The sequence below is a fragment of the Phalacrocorax aristotelis genome, chromosome 6 (genome assembly GCF_949628215.1).
Source record: "Phalacrocorax aristotelis chromosome 6, bGulAri2.1, whole genome shotgun sequence".
Lineage (NCBI taxonomy): Eukaryota > Metazoa > Chordata > Aves > Suliformes > Phalacrocoracidae > Phalacrocorax > Phalacrocorax aristotelis.
This window is the reverse complement of record NC_134281.1, coordinates 47,262,367-47,283,523: the sequence shown is the minus strand read 5'-3', so window position 1 is coordinate 47,283,523 and position 21,157 is coordinate 47,262,367. Positions and strand designations below refer to the sequence as shown.

General features: G+C 37.0%; 1 protein-coding gene across 1 annotated transcript in view; it reads right to left on the bottom strand.

Annotated features, from left to right (window-relative positions):
* Window positions 1–21,157, bottom strand: part of AGBL4 (AGBL carboxypeptidase 4) — a 991,536-nt gene that overhangs the window by 719,386 nt on the left and 250,993 nt on the right. Inside the window, exon 4 of the mRNA XM_075097666.1 lies at window positions 15,690–15,784. Within this exon, the coding sequence (XP_074953767.1) occupies window positions 15,690–15,784 (95 nt within the window). The remainder of the gene's footprint in view (window positions 1–15,689; window positions 15,785–21,157) is intronic.

Genomic DNA, 21,157 nt, shown 5'->3' with positions numbered 1-21,157 from the left:
TTGCATTCACAGTCCCCACAGCTACTATACACAATTCTTAATATTGCAAGTTCATTCTTTGCTTTCTCAACAGAAATACCTATGTAATTATTCCACATATGAGTTATATTGGATCAGAAAATCAACTAACATGGGATTCAGCAGGGCTAAGAATTACACAGGCTGTTTAATTAGCTTAATATTTAAAAGAAACTTTTGTTGTAAAAAAAAAAGTGCAATAAAGTTCTTTGTATACAAGCAAATTAGCAACTTTTTTAATGTGCAACTGAAGGGCTGTGGACATTGGAAATTAAAAACAGTCATTCCATGAGGAAAAAAAAGCTGCATGACATAGTTTTAAAGCAAACTTTAATTTCCTTTTCATGTGTGTGTAAATCAGAATTAAGTAGAGAAAGAAGGAAAAGAGTAAACAAAGACTTTTTAAAACAAACCAGAGACATTAGACCCAGTAAAAACACGGGCCACACCCACCCCTTTTGCCAGCTGTAATTTTACTGCAATTAGTGCAGCCATATCAATGTACTTCGACAGAGTATAATATTGCCTAAATATATTCAAATTCTAAACAATATTGCCTTAAAGTTGTTTCTTTTTCATCGTTAATATTCATGTATGTGGTATACTTTGCTGCTGTCTGGATGGTAGATGGATCAGCTATGGGAAACATTTACTACTGTATCAAGGGCTTACTGCCTCTAGTAACCCTATTAACTCTAAGTGTTTAGAGGAACACATCTGTAATTAGCATTATAAATAATTGCCAACTACATTTTTGTTCTAGGATGCACAGAAAAGTTGATTTGAAACTAATTTCAATCCAGCAATATTTTTTCTTTTTTTTTCTGCAGTTCAGAGATACAGATGGAAGAACGGTCATCACTCAGAAATGAACAGCAACCTCTCTATAAATTATTTTCCAGGTCATTTCACTGAGTGTTTTGCAGGTATTTCATTTCATTCCTTGACAACTGACCCAAAACTTTGAGCTGGGTTACTTGGGAGATAGGCATTGTTGTTGGTGTCTTTGGGTAAAAAATAGAGCTATTTTTCCAGCCGGTAATTCTTCCTTATATACAAGTGAAGACGCCCTCCCAGCTCTCACCCTTTTTCTTTACAATGGCATTTTGGCCTTATTACTTGCTAGGATCAGAAGCAAAACATCCATATCCTTATAAATTAGAAATTGTTTAATAAGAATGAGCTTGAACAAATTTTTATTATAATGAAAGGATTACAGTGCATGATAGCATTAATATTTAGGAAAAATTAAACAAAATTGCTTTTTATCTGCTGCAAACTATGTTAAATATTTAATATGCCACATTATAGGGGCACCATTTCAACAAAGGGTATGACAACCTTTGTGTTATGAACCTTCATTTCAGTGGTTCAAACTTAGTTGGAAAACCTCTGAAAACTAAATCTAACATTATGTGCAGGTTTTCTAGGCAGTTAGAGCTGAGACAGGCTTCCAAACCTGTGCAGAAGGTCTATAGCAGAAAGTCATGCAAGCAGTAGGTCTAAAGAGGCTGTCTCTTGTGGGCTCTACTGACCCAAAATGTGGTTTATTTAGAAAGGAGCACAGAGTTTAATTGTTCTGAAGCTTACGGGAAGCTTTTTTGTTGCTTTATTTGGAGTGTCTGCGTATGTTTTCAGACAGTTTTAAAACACAAAAAAAGGCAGCCATGCAAGTATTCTGAGATGATAGAAGGGTCATTTTTTCCGTAAACTTGCGGCAGATAACTTCTATATAAATATTGTGAGAGGCAAATTCTAGTTCTCGGATTAGAATAAGTGAACATAAATATTCCTTTACAACCAACAAAAAGGTGTACTAAATCCTGCTAGGAGCAGTAATATGCTTCTGAAACAAAGCAAAATATTTTCTGCACTCTGACGGCCTGGAAAATTTCAAGCTTTCTCTAGGAGTTTAAAAAATACATCTTGGAAAAAAATCAAAATAAGTAAATACCCAAAACCAAGTTGGACCTGCTTACAGCCCAGCTATATATTCAATGAAATTTTAAAGTAATAATGTAACAGTATAATGCAGTAAATTTGGTAGGAGATTTTTGTTGCTTTCAGATCACTGAACTGTGAAACAAACAGAATGAAAAAATTCTGAGTTTCTCTAAAGCTGATCCTTACAATGACCTTGAAAAAAAAAAAAATCTATTATCCTTTGCCTTTATCTCTCCTCCTGTAAAATGCGATAATAAACACTAGTTAAGCTTTGTATTTCTATCTTGGGATGGGACTTGGAGCAGAAGATGACGCAATATAACTACCTCAGTCGACCTGACTGAATTCCTTAAATCAGCCTTCTCACACTCTATGTCCCACAAGAACCCAAGCAGAATTACCCTAACTGTTCAAAACCTGTCAAGGCCTCATTAGTTACTTTTAAAGCCCTCCTTCTACCTCAGCTGACTCTTATTTTATCCACCCAAGGCAATTGTTTTCATCTGTATACATGCCCTAGGCAGCTATTAGCTACTTGACTGGGGAACACTTCCAGAGATTCAACCCTGTTGTGCAATCCAAGTGTGGTACCATCATTGGGAGCAGCAGTCGGGTTTTCTCCTTCCTTTATTTCTTATAGAAGTTTTCTTTACTGAATGGATTTTCTCCCTTTGCAATTAAAAACTTTAAAATTAGCTTATTATTGAGCAACTGAAAACATGACTTCAACTTCTGAATGCTGCTGAATTTTCATGTCTGTAATATACTGTACTTGTTTTCAAGGCACAGTTTTCTGAAGTTCATATCTCACATTCAAGGAAATACAACATAAAAAAGGAAGAGGAGAGAAGTCGTCAAACAGCGTCAAATATGCAGCAGTCATTATTAGTTTCCAGATTTGCTGACTCTGGCCTGCCTAGCCACATTTAGACTTGCCACAAAAAATTAAGACACATTTATATTTCACCATTTTCCAGTTTTATAGAATGCAAAGAAGTGACTAATTGACTATCATTTGAAAAACACAGCTGTTTAGTTTAAAACTAAGATGGAAGATATCCAGCACAGCCTTGCAGAAAGTAGAGGTAAGAAATGAAAAATGGGTACTGTTCAATAACTCTAGAGGTTTGAGTCTCATTTCCCACTAGTACAGTAAAAAGATACTATATTTTAATACTTTTGAAGCTTGACTTCAATAACTGTATTTTGTTACTAAGTGCCAGAGGGGTTTGTGACATTTTAGATTTTTAATAATTTAAAATTGGCGGGGGGTTGTCATTGTTTTTTGGGGGTTGTGTTGGGGTTATTTTTTTATCTGTACTTAAAGGTGAATCTTAAAAAAGATATTCCAATAAGTAGCTTTTATTGGGGCATTAGTGACCATTAACTTCTCATGCATTGGCTCATGCTGTCAAACAGGATGTATTAGTGATACTTGTAAATGTCTGTGAAAATATACACCACTTGTGCATGTGCTATAGAGTATCTCAGCTTCACTTACCAGAAGGTTTTCTGAACATTAATCCACATTTCTGGTGGCTTCAAGAGAAAGAGCTTTTATTAATTACATGTTAAATTAAAGCTTTATTTATGTTAGCACAAGATACTGTCAGTGGCTATATATCTTTATTTCATTGCACTGTGCTTTCAAAGAACTAAAATCTTTAAAAGAAACTCTAATAACAAGTTTGGTTTGAACCTAAAATTATGTACCAACTTCTGAAACAAAAAGTAAAAACCTTCTGTTTCAACTCTAGAGTACTAAGATGCTAGATTGTGCTGACAACATGTATTTGGAGGGCAGAAACTTTACATGCATGAAATCCCTCCTTCAAAAAAGGCAAGCCAAAACTTAAACAAAAATACAACAAAAGAGTAAGTCTTTTGAAATGCGCCCATGCCGTTTTCACTGCCATCGCTCTCCTTCCCACAGGTACGTGCTGCTTTGAGTGTCTTGATGGTTTGGTAGAGAATGGCTTTCCTTACCTGCAGAATTTCAGGGAAAACCACACAGTGGCAGTACTGTGAATGTAAATGCTATGCTGTATTGTGCAGCGAGATAAGAGTCTTAAGAACTAAAATAAACTGTAACCAAGCATGGGAAACTCAAGTTCACTGTTACTTTATATAGAAGACATCCTGGTCTCTATTGCTTTAACAGTGGAAGAAAAACATGCAGTCAACATGCAATTTATTTCCCTCTGTAATTTTAGTACCCAGAGGACTCAGACACAGAGTTAGTCACACATTTCATTCCAGGCTACTATTTTCTCTCAATTTTTATCCACTCTTCCATTTCCTCTATTCAGATATGTTTTTGAAGCGCAGCCTTTTAGCATAAACTTGGAATTCTTTGCCAAAATAAAAGGAAAAGAAAACAAGCTGAAGGAGCATCCCCCACACAAACATATACACACGCACACCCCCCCCAGACATTTATGATTCATCTAGGTTATTGGTTTCTATACTTTCATAGTACACAGATACAAGTTGATGAGCATTAGAAATTACAAATCAAGAATGCTCTGTTCATTTTCACTGTGCTGTGAGACTCTTGTCAAAGAATACAGCCACACAGATCACAGATTCTAAATTCTGATGTACAGGTATCTCCTCCCATCACTGCAAGGAGAAATACTTTAAAGTAAGTCTGAAATAAGAAGTCCCAGTACATCCCAGTTACAGAAATAGAAAAGCGTAACTCTGACTCCTACATGCTGCTTTAAGACATTTTGAATATTGACATGCACTCTACCCTTTGCACCCGGCTTCTTTATCAGCAGACCTGCGGTTTAGTGTTCCCTTTCAGACTGATGTACAAATGTCCACATCCAAGCTCAATTATAGAAATAATGGCAAGAAAGCAGAGTTACATCTGTCAAATACTTTCAAAAGAAAAGCTGCTCATGTTTTCTTCTGTGTAACTGATGCCTCATACTTTTTCTCTCCTTCTTTCTGTGCTCTAAGACACTCAGTTTGCAACTGCACAACAATGGAAATTTCCTCCAGGTGGTCGTTCTCAGTATATCATTAAAGGCCAAGATTGCATGTAATTTACTGGTTTTAAAGCCTATGAGCTTTTCAGACAGAAATGTAACAGTTAACCACACGCGCTCGAGGACTGTGACATACAACACTACAACACCAACCCTTTTTTTCTTATACAGAAAAATGTGTTTATATCCATGACCCTTTTTCCTTCCTTTTAAAACAAGTATCAGACTTTTGCCTGCAAGGGTAAACACCCAGTGAATCCGAATGTTTCCTTCCCTGATTACCTTGGCTTTCTTTCCTTTTAGCTACAGAAGTTGCTCCTGAAAGTAAAGCCCTTCTGACTGCACCTGCACTTTTCCCCTTGCTGAGTCATTCCTCAAGTTCACATAGCCCAGATAAGCCAACCACTTTTGCACCACAGTCCACCAGCTGCACCCCCAGGATAGTGACAGTCCCTGAAGAGAGCCCAGGGAATTATGTTTAATAAAAAAAACCTACACACAAACATACATATGCTGCATGACTCCCCTTCAGTGACTGAATGACATTTAAAAGACAACCATAAGAGCATTAAACTATCCAGGAGAGTAGCAGATGGGGAAGAGTTCTTTTCCTTATCAAAGCTAAATTATTATATCACTGCTGGTCTCAAAGCTGTGAGGTGCTGGTGCTTTTTAACTACACTGACAGAAATATTAGGAGAGGATTTTATCAAATATTAAAAGGCACGGTAAATTATTTTAACTTGGATATTCCTCAGTTTCTTTCTATGGTGATTCTATCCTTTTAAGTTGAATCTCTTTTTATCTTGAGCTGCAGTAGCCTTTCCTATAAATTTGCTGAAGGGTATCACACATTTCCAATAAACTCCTTTGCAAAATTCTTCATAGAATGAATACAGTATTTTTTACAACAGCGCCTGAAAAAGGCTGAACAATAGTAAAGTCTTTAAAGAAAAAGCAAACACAAACACCATTTTCTTCCTCGATCTCAGTAGTAATTCTCAATTTTGGAAGTTACTGATTTTGCCATTCAAAATCATTTCACTGTGAGTCCAGCTACCCAGTGCAATTTCTTAATACATTTACAACTAATCCCTAAGAAAAATCTAAATTTTGAGCTGCTGATATACTTTCTTTTCATTACTGTGTTTCTTATGACATGATTCTCTCAACCATACTGTTTGTGGGCAGATAGCACTGGAGGGACACCCATAACTTGCTTTAACGCCTACAGGCAACTCCAAAGGGACATGGGAAAGGCGGTACACCCTGGCAAATCGTGGAATCCCTTGTCACCAGCACCCACTGTTTTCTCTCTGGGCTTAGAAGCACTGAGGAGGGTGGCTGTGCAAAAGCACAGAAGGAAAAAAATAAGAGAACAAAGTGGCAGTATTGTTCATAGCTGAGCCTGAGCAGCACAAGGATCACAGCACACAGTCAGAACCTAAGGGAAGGTGGCCCCTGGAGGTGGGGGCAGCCCCACCACAGCCAGACCATGGCACAGGGCACCTCACTTCAGTCCAGCTGAAATGCATATTTTATGGCTTTTTCATAATTGTTTTTAATAATTGCCACACACCCCTCACCATTAAAAGATAAAATCAGGAATATATTTTGTGTGCTATTGGGGTTTAGAAGCTAAAAAAGACCCTTACCAGCCAATACAAGCAGAGACTGATCTCTCACCTTAGAGCCTCCCATCTGTTGTGTAGAGGCCAGGCAGGCACAAGCATGTTGGTTTTTTTTTTTTTCCAGGTACCTACACACCTGTAGCAAATATAAGGCCCTGAGGATGCACACCTGCACTTCAGCTGCACAGCTCACCTGCAGTCCATCTGCATAACCATGGCAAATAAGTCCCAGACCTGGGGACTCCATTACAGGTACTGGAGAGACTCTCCAGCCTGGCTGCCCAATGTTTTGAGACCCTGGACAGATAAATACTAGCCATGAATTCAACCAACAGATCTTTTAAGCAGCAGAGAGGATGTGTGCAGAGAAACCTGAATATCTGAGAGCAGTAATAAGGCGCTGCGTTGTTCAAACCTATACTAATGGTTCACAGTTTACAAAGGGATGATATTTCAGCCAAGAACTAGTACCACCCAGCCCCCCTCACACAGCACAGCCCTTCCCCTCCCCAGCACCACTTTTATTTGTCAGAGGTAGGGACCTGTCAGTAAAGCCACTGGCTTTCCACTAGGCACCTAGAGCCTCACCTTTCCATCACCCAAAGCATCTGACAGCCAGTTATCCTTGTGCTGCCTGCACAGTATTAGACAGAAAGATTGGAATTAGTATTTGCTGCCAAAAATATTGGATACTTTCTAGTCACACTAGGAGAGCTCTTACTAGGTTTTCAATCTCAGAGATGCTTAATATAGTGAAGAAGGAAGACAAATTTTCACTTTCAAGGTAGAATTCAATAATCCTACATGAAGCAGTTTAAAAAACAAACTTTAGCCACTGCCTTAGCATCTAGAAGTGCAAGAAAGATCTTATCTCTATTCTATTATGATTAAATTTTAATTCTTTCAGACAAGTCACATATCATACAGAAGTTATGAATTAACTTAACCCCAGTAATCACAGCATAAAAATTAGGTTTTTATGTTTCAGGTTTATATACAACTGTTGAATCCCATGAGGTAAAGTTCAAGATACAGCACCTATTATTTTAATGTTCTGTTCCTGCATTATCACCTGCCATACTTATTTACTGCTTATTTTCTCTACAATTCTCAATTTCCACAGTACAGCAAAATGTTTTTGTCTTCTGTTTTATGTTCTATTGAAAGAAGAATTGAACTCATTGCTTTGGCTTTTACCATGGCACTTCAAATATAAAGCAGGTGCCTGATAACTGTCTCACTTTTATCAGAAGTTCACAATGAGTAGTTCCCATTACCTTTTGCTCTGCCCTGAATGTTGTTTCTTCACAGAAAATGAATGAAAAAAGTTGTTGTTAATGGTTCAAACAAACATTTACAAATATTAGGCTGGATATTTCAGCCCTAACTTTACTTAGAATTGCATTTCTGATATATTGCACAGCCTATGCTGTTATGTCATACATAAATTTAAACAGTACTATGTACTTTTTAAATTGTATGTTGAAAGATCTTTAAAGTTGCAAGGCTAAGTGAAGGAAAGCCAAAATTCAACCTGTGCTGTGTCCTGGTGCATTCTGAATTCTATTATGTCATAGGTTATTACATCTTGTTAAATTCAACTTGTCTAGCACTCTTCAGACCTTTAAAACATTCTTAAAGAGATGTTGCATTTTCTGATTACAGTTTTTGGCTCTTATTTGTGTAGTCTTGTGCTAACAGTCTGATTTTCAAGTACATTTCTTGGTGACACTCAGCTTTGTCTGTGTAGGGCTCTTACTACTAAGTACTTACTGCTGATAAATGCCATTCTTAACAGAGGTGATTTTCATTCTGCTTCGCTCCATTAGTTCAAAGTACAAAATTGCAATGAAAAGCTGCAATGTCCTACTACCGCAATGGTAGTTTGACTCTGCTTTGAGTTCAGTGCTGCCCATATTTATTATCTACCTACAGAATCATTTTGGGGGAAAGGGCCTCAATTTTATATACTTTTTTAAAAAACCTGCCAAGGTTAGGGACCCAGTTCTGTGAACACTTTTCATGCAATCAGTTCCACCAAATGCCCATCACCTGGGAGAAGAGAATGACCTGTTTCATGATGGGATGCAATGCACAGTGCTGGTCATACTTTGCAGCCATTACACTCACTACCACGTGCTGCAGTGGGAAACCCCTACAATTCAGTCATTTTAAATTGCCAGAAACCCCCCAGCTGCAAATTTCATTGTGTTTTGCACTGGTGATAGGGGAAATACTGTCTGGCAGCTTCACTTTTTTTTAAGATTTTTAATTTCTCATCAGCACCCCAGTAATTAAGTATTTATAGATGAGAAAAAAGCACCTAGCAGGAATAGACCCATTTGTTTCCTATGTGCTTCAAACCTTTCATGAATAAAGTAGTACCAAGGGTAACCTTTCATGAATACAACCTTAGGGATCACAGAGTGCCCTCAATCAATGCAGGGAACTCATGTTGACAGAGTATATGGGAAACAGATTGAGGTATTAAAGCACATAGCCTCTGGTGTTTTAGATGTAAATACTATAACCATCAAATATTTAGACTCTTATGTAAGCAGTATGTCATTTTTTTAAACAGTAACTGCTCTGAATAAATCTTTAAGGATGGAATTTTCAGAAGTGCTCAGTATTGGCCTAACTTTGCTCTTACCAAAATCAATCATAAAATTTTCACAACTTTGGAAAAGGACTTTCTCTGTTTATATATTTCCACAGCACTAAGCACAATAAGTCTTGGTCCTGGCTGGGACCTTCTGACTCTGCTGTAATCTAAATAAATTGATTTATAGGAGATCAGGCAGATAAATGATGAGGAAACACTACATACATATAAAATAGCTAGGGCTTTTAAATGATGGCTTAGCAGTCCTTTGGAGCTTCTTCATTATTTTCTCTTTGAATCCTAACATTCATTTGCCTTCATTTAAATTAAATTTACTTATTATTTTTCCCCAAAATAATTCTATGCATCTTCAATTTCCAGTAAAGCATCAATAGTGACTAAAATTTATCTTTCTTTCTTGCCACAAACTCTTACCATTTAGTTTGCACAATAAACATGTTAGTTTTGGGATCTGATTCATACTTTGTATCAGCTGAATATAACCTCTCCTCTATTTGCACAAAAGCTGTTGCTGATAAGAATGATATGTAACCTACTCTATATTCCCAGGAATAACTACATTTGCTGGACTGGGAAAGGGGAAGAGAATGCATTTTTTCATGGGTTTGTAGAGTGGTTAGGTCTGTTTCTTTTGTTATTTCACAAGATTCACACAAACATTAATTTACCCAGGGACTGACTTCAGAGTCAGTTATTTTACTTTCATATACATGCCAACCTCAAACCTGTCTAAAAACATCTTATTTTCTTCCAAAGAGCTACAGTAAGAGCAAGGCAAAACTACTCCTGCTTATCCCTCAATGTGGAATTTTAAAAGGTCAACACTGCAATGCCTTTTTCCCTATTTACTCCAAATAAAATGTTACAAGTTATTGAAATGGAGGCTGTAGTTCCACAGACAATTGTCTAGGCACTTTTCTAGCAGCTGCTATCCTCATTCACTCACCCCTGCTCCAGCCACTTATTCCCACCTCCATCACTGCTCCTCCAGTTGGACACATACACCTCGTTTTGGATCTATGTCATGAACCAGACCAAGACTAAATTCTCTTTATCTTCCTTGAAAGCTTACTTTTACCCTGGGCCAGCTCCCAGTCTGGTGATCCCACACACGGTTGTACTAGTACAAGGGAAGGAGCAGCTCTGAGGAGCCAGATCTGCATCAACACACACCTGTGCCATGGGAAATATTTCTGAACTTCCAAAAGCATTCTCACCAGATCCTTCAGAAAAGCAAGAACAAGCACACATTACATTATAAAACTGGCAAAGGAACAAACTTCAGAGAGTAGCCAAAGTTGTAAAATAGGCTAAATAAGGAATCAGGTAATGATAACAGCTTTTTCATCTTCTTTACCTAAATTCAGGTGATGCTATCACTAACTCTAGCAATATAGATTTTGTAGTAAGCAATTCTAGTCTTTCAGATTAGCAAGCTATATATATATAGTGCTTTATTCTCAAACTGTTTCACCACAAATGACAGCTCGTTTCACAAACAGCTTATCTTATGGCTAAAGATATATAAATACATACTAAAAATGCTGCTGAAAGTCTCTGAATGTATAATGCAGCCTGGTAGACATGGTAGTGATTGTAACACTGCATTGTAGACACAAATGTTAAAGAAACTTGGCAAGAATCAACACATTTTAGCTACTCAAAATTCAGATTTTCTCAGTCTTGTCCCCTTCTGATGAATGGAACATATGGAAGTATTGTTCATAAAACTTGCATTGCTTTTCTTGATGTCTACCAAAATTCCTCATCATGACAATATTTACCAAGATACATATAGATTCAAATTTGAATTAATTACCTAGAAGTTTTTCTGTACTCCCAGGTTTACTGGAAAAGAAAAACATTTCAGAAGCAATGTGTTGTGAGTATTTAACAGTACATGTTATAGCAACAGAGGTACTGGAGTGCTTGCTGGGGAAGGCAGCTATCCAGTTAAAAGCCATCAATGCTGAGTGAGATAAAAGACAGGGAAGAAAGTAGCTGCTTTGCCAAGAAGCAGTTTGAAATCTGACATTATAAACAAAACACTTGTAAATCTATACATAAATCCTCTCTCATATGCTGAAGGCTCCACAATATTTAAGCTACCAATATTACTTACAAACAAACAATTCCTGAAATACAGCATCACAACTACAGAACAGCCTTTAACCTTGTGTTCATCCACTCAGGAACCATGTTATTTATTATCCTTTATCCCTTAATTATGGGGACTTCGCCTACTGCTCTCTGCTCATTTGAAATGCAGAATAAAATACAGTGGATGTCTGAAGACTTAACAGGTGTCAAACAGATATTTGCCAGCTACTGCTACTATTCTACTGGGACGAGTTGCTGTTCTATAAATACTAATTAGAGTTTTGCACATGATCTTGCTGAAATACCTAAGGTGATGAGTGGCCAGTTGTTACTTTTAAAAGATTAGCACAATTTGAAAAACTAATGTCCCCAATGAGGAAATGCTCACACTGAATAATCAAGAGTTATAGCTGTTCTCTACCCAAAGGGAATATTTGCTCACTTCATCATTTGGAAAATCTGCTGCCTCTCGAACAACTCACTCTTCTATTTCACTTTGAGAAACTTGTAAAACTTCATGCAATCAATATAATAATACCGTATATGCACTTAAATGGCCTTCCACTGCTACGCCTCTGTGCTGGTCTTGGCTGGGAGAGAGTTAATTTTCTTCACAGTGGCTAGTAGGGGGCTGCGTTTTGGATTTGTGCTGGAAACAGTGTTGATAACACAGGGATGCTTCAGTTACTGCTGAGCAGGGCTTACACGGAGTCAAGGCCTTTTCTGCTTCTCGCCCCACCCCACCAGCGAGTGGGCTGGGGGTGCACAAGAAGCTGGGAGGGTGCACAGCCGGGACAGCTGCCCCCAACTGACCCAAGGGATATCCCACACCGTGTGACGTCATGCTCAGCGTATAAAGCTGGGAAAAGAAGGAAGTGAGGGGTCATTCGGAGTGATGGCGTTTGCCTTCCCAAGTAACCTTTACGCATGATGGAGCCCTGCTTTACTGGAGATGGCTGAACACCTGCCTGCCCAAGGGAAGGAGAGAATTAATTCCTCGTTCTGCTCTGCTTGCATGTGCGGCTTTTACTTTACCTATTAAACTCTCTTCATCTCAACCTAGAAGTTTTCTCACCTTTACTCTTCTGATTCCTCCATCCCACTGTGGGGAGAGAGCGAGCAGCTGTGTGGGGCTGAGTTGCTGGCTGGGGTCAAACCACAACAGCCCACATGGAAGGCTTTATGCTTACCTTCCAAGGACAGCTTTTAGTGTGAAATCATGATTAAGAAACTGCAACAAAATTATGTTGCATTTAAATGAAGAAGCAGAGAAAAAGAAGATTACAGTAAAAAGTGCATCAGCATAGCAAAAATTTAATTTCCTCAAATCCATCTCCCCTCAAATTTTTCATCTCCACAAATGAGACAAATAAAAAAGACCCAGTTAAAACAGAACAGGTCTCTATTATAGCAACTGAGTTTTTTAATATTTGTAGTTGTCACTATTTAGAAAAAACACCCATTCTCTAAAATCTTGGTGTAATACTTCTGAAGAACCAGCTAATTTTAAGCAAAATGATAAGGGATCAGACGCAGCACATTCCACTGGCTTAAAATAAAATCTTGAGTTGCATCTTGTCCAGTTTGCTATGAAGTGCAACTGATGTAACATGGTGTGACACAATGCTGCATTTCTACGTATGAGCTGTGATTCATTGCAGTGAAGTTTGACTGATGCAACTGACACAACCCCATACTATTTAGTGTCAACATAGCATGTCCACAAAAAATGCACAAAAAATGGGCAGAGGGACTCAGAACTTAACCTACTTAGTTCTTTTTTATTTTGCTTTATCCTTCTGGGAAAGAATATTCAGTAAATCTATCACCATATATGGGGAAAACAGATATTTTAATCAGAATTTTTTTTCTTTTTTTTTTTATATTTTCTTCAGAAAGAAATCTGTTTTTTCCTTATTCTTCAGCATACTGCTTCCTCTTTTTAAGTAGCTCATTACTGGAAATGTTTGGCCTTACTTCAAAAGAGAAGAATATGTCAACACCAGAACATCTGTGTCCACATAGAGTGCTTTGATGACAGTGATACACTCCATTTACATCAGTAACACTGAGCTGAACCTTGATGCTGACTGCATTTAAAGATCTTACCCCACAGGGCAAGAGAATACAGGTCAAAAATGTTGATCTGTTTGACACACTCTCTATTTCAAGAGCAGTTGGCAGTGATTTGTTCCAGAGTCAAGAATCAAACTCACAAAACGTTGCAAAGCTCGGAGCCATGTTTGCGTAACCACATTCAAAACCACCATTAAAATTCATCATCTCTGGAGGCCAATCTACTTTTGATATGCAGGATTTTGTGAGCAATATGGTCAAATTCTATCCTAAATACAGTGGGAACTTTCTCATTTAAATCAAGAGGGCATAACCCAGAATATCTGTTATTAAGAGGAGTAATGTACCTATATCTCTCAAATGTGAGAAGAATAGACACTTTACCACCCTAAAACTCAAACCTGATTGTATTTTAAAAAAAAAAAAAGAATGAAATAGTTAGGTGTGACACAGCATTGCTTCTATCAGTGAGGCCAGAGGAAGTTGGGAGAATTTCAGTATGGATCACATATTGAAGGAGCAGGCACAGTGTGGCAAAGGCAGGCAGACACAAAAATGTTGAGTTCTTCAAATATTTAGTACAGAAGAGTTCAGAGATGAAAGACTGAGCTCTGCTACAGAATATTTGCAGACCTTGGTTTCTGGTAATCTTCCTATTAACTTGATTTTAGAACCTTTAATGTTTCTTGAACATTTTTGTAATTAATATATCATTTTCTGATTTAATTACATCATACCCACTAACCAGCTATGCTGACTTAAATCTTAATATAAGGTAGAGAGTTCAATAGTCTCCTTCCACACTTCTAAATCCTGAGTACCCTCATGGAAACCTCAGCACTTTTGCAGTATCACATGACTCATATTTCTTACTAGGCTAATATAAACAAAGCATCAAACAGGATCAAATCGATGCAGCTGGATATTGCCCTGTTCATGTTCAAGGACTGTATGCTGCGTTAGCAAGTGCAAGTACTAGTAAATCCTGTTTCAGCAAACAGAAAGAGAAAATTTTGTTTACAGGTTTCACTAGAATGCCATGGAAACAGATACAGAGGTAATTGTAAAAGGCATAATCCAAATGAAAGATGGCTCTAAGAAAAAGCATATATCCAAAAATAATGTATGTGTTTTTCCACTTGGAAAACACATACATAACTCCTGTTAACATCAAGACAGAAAATTATGCTAAGTAGACCCCAATATCACTAAGGCCTCTGATAATAGTATGAATTAATGTGCAGCTTTAAAGTACAGAAAGATGTTTTCATACACAGACTATTAGAAAAAATAAAAATACCTTAATAATGATCTTTTTAAAGAAAAAAAAAATACAGTTAGAATTTCTGAAGCAGGACTAAAGTACGGTAGTAGCCCTGTACAAGGAAGCTGCTCAGCACCTGCTGCCTACACTGTGCCTGGCTCCAGGCAATGTTATTCATTCCTCACTTTCATGGGAGCAAAATATATCCCCTAAAAATATAAACCACAAAAATAAATAGATCTCTGGGGAAATGGAAGAGAAATATGTTTTTAAAATAGCAAAGGAGCCTATATGTTCTAGAAAAAGCCCATTTTGCATTGTTTTGTAAGATTTACACTTTAATTTGAAACCAAAGTAAGGCATAAAATTTGTATGAAAGCAATATCTGATTTATAGATAAACTTAACCCACAGAATACTTAGCTGCAAATACCAGACCCCAGTGAGAGAAGGAAAAGGTTTTGAAAGATGATTAAAGCATGTTTGGTAAATGTGGCCCTGAAATGTCCCAGAAGATTTTTCTGAAGTTAAACAGTAAACACAACTAACATGACTTTTGGTACAAAACCACTAAACACAATGGATTTTTTAAATTAATTTTCAATATTATTACATGCTCATATTGAGCTGGAATTGACTCCATCCACTAACCGTATTGTGAGACAGCTCTTCTGTCCATATGACCTTACTGTCTGGATAAAAAAAATCAAATAGCCAATCTGTTGGTCATATGAAGACGAAGCCATACAATAACAATGATCTTATGACCACCAAAAGTTAACACCTTGTGGGTGGAAATTTTGTGACAGTTGAAGTATTTAAGAAAAATATATTTATAAGGCTCAGGTAATGCACAGGTTGATCACATGTATTATTAATTAACCAATAAAAATATGCAGCTGTAAAGGCTTACAAGAATACATTACTGTACGCACCTAACCTAAGGTGCACCTGAGCCATAAGGTCTTTGCTACAAGAAAGTGCCAAGTAAAAGACTTTTATCTCATTAAGCAAGTCTTTGAAAGGACAACTTACCATTTTGGTCTGCTTGTGGATTTCACCATTGGAGCCATCCCATCTCTATAGAGGCTTTTGGTTTTACTGAAGTTGACAATATTGAAAATTACTCTCTGGGGAAGAAAAAAAAAAAAAAAGAAAAAAAAGAGGTCAGGTATAAATTATGAAGGTGTTTATATGCATATTGCATATACCAGCTGCACAAAAATATACTGAGAAAATATATGGAATAGATGTGTATCTTATGAATTATTGTTACTCAGATCTCAAAAAATGGATACCCTGTCTGTTCTAAGTATTTCAATAGCCCATATTGGTTTACACTCAGTGATACACATGGAATGTATGTTTTGAATTCAGTATGCTGATTTTTCAGTAGGTACTCTAGCCATACAAAGAAGTAGGTTACTCAGATCTGAAAACAGAAAAGCAAGTCCAGTTTGCTGCAGTTAGTGTTAGAGAGGTTGGTGGAAAGCTGGGAGACAGGGTAGCAGTCCAATGAAAACCTTCCAACTGCTTCATCTCTTAAAGCCTTTTAGTTGCTTTTTCAACCTGTTTAGGCCTCATACAGCAGCAGGAAAAAATAAAGATTTCTGCTTTTCATTCCCCAAAGGAAGGAATATTTTTCTTCAATTTCCTTGGCAAAAGGAATAATTTTCCTCTGCAAAATCTGTACAGGATATCTACACAGTAGAAATTGCACTTAGCCATCATTTGAATATGATAGAGAAGAGTCCAACTTTGATCTTAGTTTACACTAATAACTTTGGGAAAACTGTAGCTGATATTTAACGTTTCAAAGTAAGAGCAAAATCTAGATCTTTGCTGGTAATGGACTGATACTGAAAGAAAATTCATACTGGGGGAAGAAAAGAGAAAACAGACAAAAACCTTTTTCCTTACCATCTGTCTGCTGTAAGTCATTTTATGCAAAATTACTTATTCTGTTTCTGTTAAGAAAGTCTAGGTTGGATCTAGCTCATCTCATGTAGTAGATTTACATTTCAGGTGTTAAATCCAGTATACCTGGTTTCTCATACTTTTTTGACACCCAACATTAATGTACACAGAAAAACCAAAATATGCAGACTAAATTTTATAATAAGTCCCAGGATATATCATACATTCCATTTGTACATCTAAATTTCTTTTCCACAGGTATCAGAGAATAAAGACCACTAAAAATTGTATTTGCCCCTAGGTATTCACATGTTTGGTTTTAGAACAAACTGTTGTAATGTTTACACCCTTAAATAACGGTTCATGAGAAGTCAGAGAATTAAAAGGCCACTGTTTGAAATCAAACAATTTTTACTAAAGCACTGAGATCAATTAAGCTTTCTTATGTAAAATTTTACAAAACCAAATCTGGCCTTTCCAGGCAGTCTGCTCAGACAACAGTGAGTTGTAACATTAAAGTGAAAGCAATCAGCATCCGGAGCTGACACAGGAGCCATGCACATTTACATTTATATGTGGGGCAGGTAGGAATCCAGGTAAACTATATAGCCCTAATTAAGTACCTCCGCACTCAAGAAAATTTAAGAAAGTTTTTTTTGAGGTGAGGTAGTGCTGAAGATTTTGTAAGTGGAAGCACAAGCTGCTCTGTATAAGAACTCTGCAAACTAGTCAAACAGAATCTAAGAATAACCTGTAGGTTTTACTGGAACTGACTCAAAAAATTAGCAAGTTGAGAAAAACACTTTCTTAAATAAGTTAATTCAATTTTGTACCAATGATAATGAGCAAATTACATATCCCTGTACATGAGTTTTCATGTATTTTGTCTATTTCAGCATTCTGAGATTTTCTAATGGTCATGAGATGAGCTTACTTTTATAACTCTTGTTGAAAGCATGCACTTAATTTGTAAAATGTTATATTTGTAATTTTAAATATTTAGGGTATTGCTTCTCTGATGAAATATCTGTCTTGGGAGGTCTCTAGTTTTTTTCCATCTTCTTATGTTTACAACACATGGCTTTAAGTTAGATAATGATATTTAAGTCTCTATATAGTGCATGGTAGCATTTTCCTGTATTAGAATGCTGAGTTTCTCCTCTGTTACTCGACTCTGTTCATATTTGTAAAAACAAATTAAGTTGCAACAAATTGGTTTGTTAATCTTGATGTTTGCATGGAGTGAATGAAACAAACAAGATCTCCAAACCAATTGCCTTAAACTTTGGATGCAATCATGCCACTGTTGGAAAGAGAAAGTTGCTAATTTTGTTACATACTGACTCAGAGCAGACAGCTGGTAGAGAATGTTCTTATTCCAATCAAGCTTATTTTGTATAATGTGTTGGGCAAATGTACACAACTGGGTAAGCAACGTATATAAAAACAAAAATATGCAGCTCATTTAACAAAACACTGCAGATTATAACATTTCAACCACTCATGTTCACCACAGAGTAAGCAGTTAGCAATGCGTGCAGCTCTCCCAGCATGGTGTATAGTTAGATTGGCAGAACCAAAAATTTAACAGCACAGAACAGAACTTTATCAACGTACACCACTGAAGTAATAAAGTACACAAACCGAAGCACTAAAATAAGCAGCTGAACTCAGTCAAGTGTTCCTGGTGATAGTTAAAGTAGTGCATGCAGCTCAGTCAGTGAAGTGTGTAAAAATGTAATGACTACAGCATACACACCTTAGCCAGAAAAATATGCAGCTTGCTCAATAAGGTATGCAAACATCTTTGAACTGAATGCTATAATAACAAGCCTGTGATACAGCAATCAAACATTTGCTGAACAAAGCTCCTTTTTAGCCTAATTTTTGTCTATACTGACATTCTTTAACACACCAGTTACAAACTGCCAAGAGCAACAGGACTAGATATACATTATGTACATTAAAACACTCTTTCCTAAGAAAATTATCACCATTCTGTATGTTTTTATGAATTATAAAGATGTTCAATGGGTGGCATTTAATGAGCAATATAATTTAGCCACTCAGAAATAAAAAAGAAAAAAAAACTAGCAACTTTTTTTTTAAAGAAGCGTCAAGTTAAGACACTAAAACTAGATGAAACATACTTACAAATTCCCTTGAAATTGCTCTGGTCTCTAGAGCATCAATCCAGAGGAAAATGGCAGAAATCTTTACAATAAAAATACTTGTATTCATTTAGGAGGGTATGAATACCACTAAAAGAAGGAATATTCAAACTGATGCCGTACCAAAAATGATAACTGTGTGATTTCCCTTCAGTTATTATATATTTTCAAATTACTGCATTATTCTGACAAACGGATCTGCATCTTCTGGGTAGGTGGAAGAGGCACAGTGCAGGAAAGCCCCTCCAGACCCCACCAAGTAAAACCATACCATGGGCGGGGTGGGGAGGTTGGGGGGGGCATCAGGATGCATTATGGCTTCACAGCATGAGGGAAGACAACTGCTGCAGTCTCCAGCTCCACATGGACTGCCAGACCCAAGACAGGTGTTGGAGAATATGAGACAAGGCGGGTATGTTCTGCCGACTAAGAGAAGACAGACGACTTTGTCTTTCCATAACGTGTGTAGGAAGTATGCATTTGGACGTACCTTGCTCCTAAAACCACTGAGACATAAATGTGATGAAAGGCTTGGTCCTGCCTTTAGCCTTAAAATTTACTGATTACTTTTGCTTTTCCCAGTAGTCCTTTGCAAATATATTTCATGTAAAAATGTAATCACAGAATCAGGTGTTAGGAGACACTCAGTGGTTTTAGCATGAACAAGATAAATTTGAGTCTTGAACACAAGGGGAAAACATGGTTGAAATATGTCACACATTTTGTCTTATTACCAGAAGTTTGCAGTTTCCTGACTGGGGCTGGAAGGAGCTGGTAGGTTTTTTTGCAGGGCAAGCACACATCAGGATGGTTTTAGATTGGAGCTGAAGGCATTGAGTGTGGATGGTCATACTGGACATCATATTCCAACAGGTCTGTGTGAACACAGCGTGAACTGTGATCTTAAACATTCATTGTTCACCCACACTGTAGCAGGGTTTTCCATCTGAGCCTACCAACTGAAGCATGTATCCAACAGAAAAGTCTTGCCTTTGCCAAAGGTTAAGTGCTTTCCAGGATAAGGACACGCTAGGTCCCTTCAAAAAGACTGCCAGGTTTATTTTGCATGGTTTTCCCTAGCCGACTTCTCAGGAATAGCTGAGCTGCTTTGGGTGGCATTAAAAGAAGAAAACAAACAAACCGAAGACCACCACAAAATTCCACCTGAAGCAGACACCCAGCACAGAAAATTTTGTGTCAAATCATTACAAGTATGAGAAGTTATAACTGAAAATAGGGTTTGCAGTAGGAAGTGTCAGGCATTCTTAATACTTCTGTAACATACACATTAAATATTAACAATTACATAATATATTTAATAGTAATAGCGTAATAATATCAACTCAGTGGACAATGCTCCATGCTACAAGTATGACACAAACTTCACTATGAGCTGCCAAGGTACCTGGGGACCAATTGCTGAAGTCAGGAAGGAACAATTTCATCACTGAATGAGCCAAAATAAGAGAACTGGGCACTAAGTAGTAATACTAAGACCTTTCAGCTGAAATTAAGTCTGAGCTCTTATGCTCTGAATGAGCATTAAAGATCCAAAGTTCCTGGATATCATGGGGCTTTGCTTCACTTTCACTACTGATGTCTTGATTTCCTCTCCTGTTGATTCATTAGACATTACTGGGTTTTATGAATTTCTGAAACTTGCAGCTTTTTATGAGCTGTGTTCTTGCCTTTGGCAAGAATGATGGTTATCTTTGCCTTCCTTCCCTCAACTTTTTTTTCATAAATAATTTCTCTTTCTTTTGTAAGTGTAAGTTTTCATCCCTCTAAAGACCAGATCTACTTTAGAATTGCATTCCATTAAAAAAAAAAAAAAAACAAAGAAAGGAAAATTAACTTCTCAAGCCAACCCCATAACTTGTGAGAGTTTGAATCACCATTTCTGAATATGAGAAACTGGCAATGTGAGATTGCTGCCTTCTAACAAAAAAAAAAAAATAAAAAAAAAAAGAAGTGCTGCATTTCTGTATTTGTGTCAGAAGGTCTTTGGTATCTTTCCCGACAAAGCACCTTATACAAACCTATACAAAAATAAAATATACTGAAGGAACTTAAAAATAGAGAGGAAAAAAGCATCACCTGCAACTTTTATCAGTGCTGAAGAAAACAAATAATGTAACAGTCAGGTCTGTGCAAAATCCCTGATGAAAACTTACAAATTTCATTTTCCTGACCTTTTAAAATTTAAATCATTCATTACTGCTAACATTTTAAAATAACCCATACCTTTTTCCCTTTGTAAGAACACGTGTCCTTTCAAATGGAAAGGTTTTTAATACTGATAGCATTTAGCCTTTTTCCTCTTTAGCAAAGGAGTTTTCAAAACCTACTGATGCTCAGGAGAGGAAAACAAATACTCACCTACTGAGGGAGGATGTTAGGGACCATCCAGAGCTC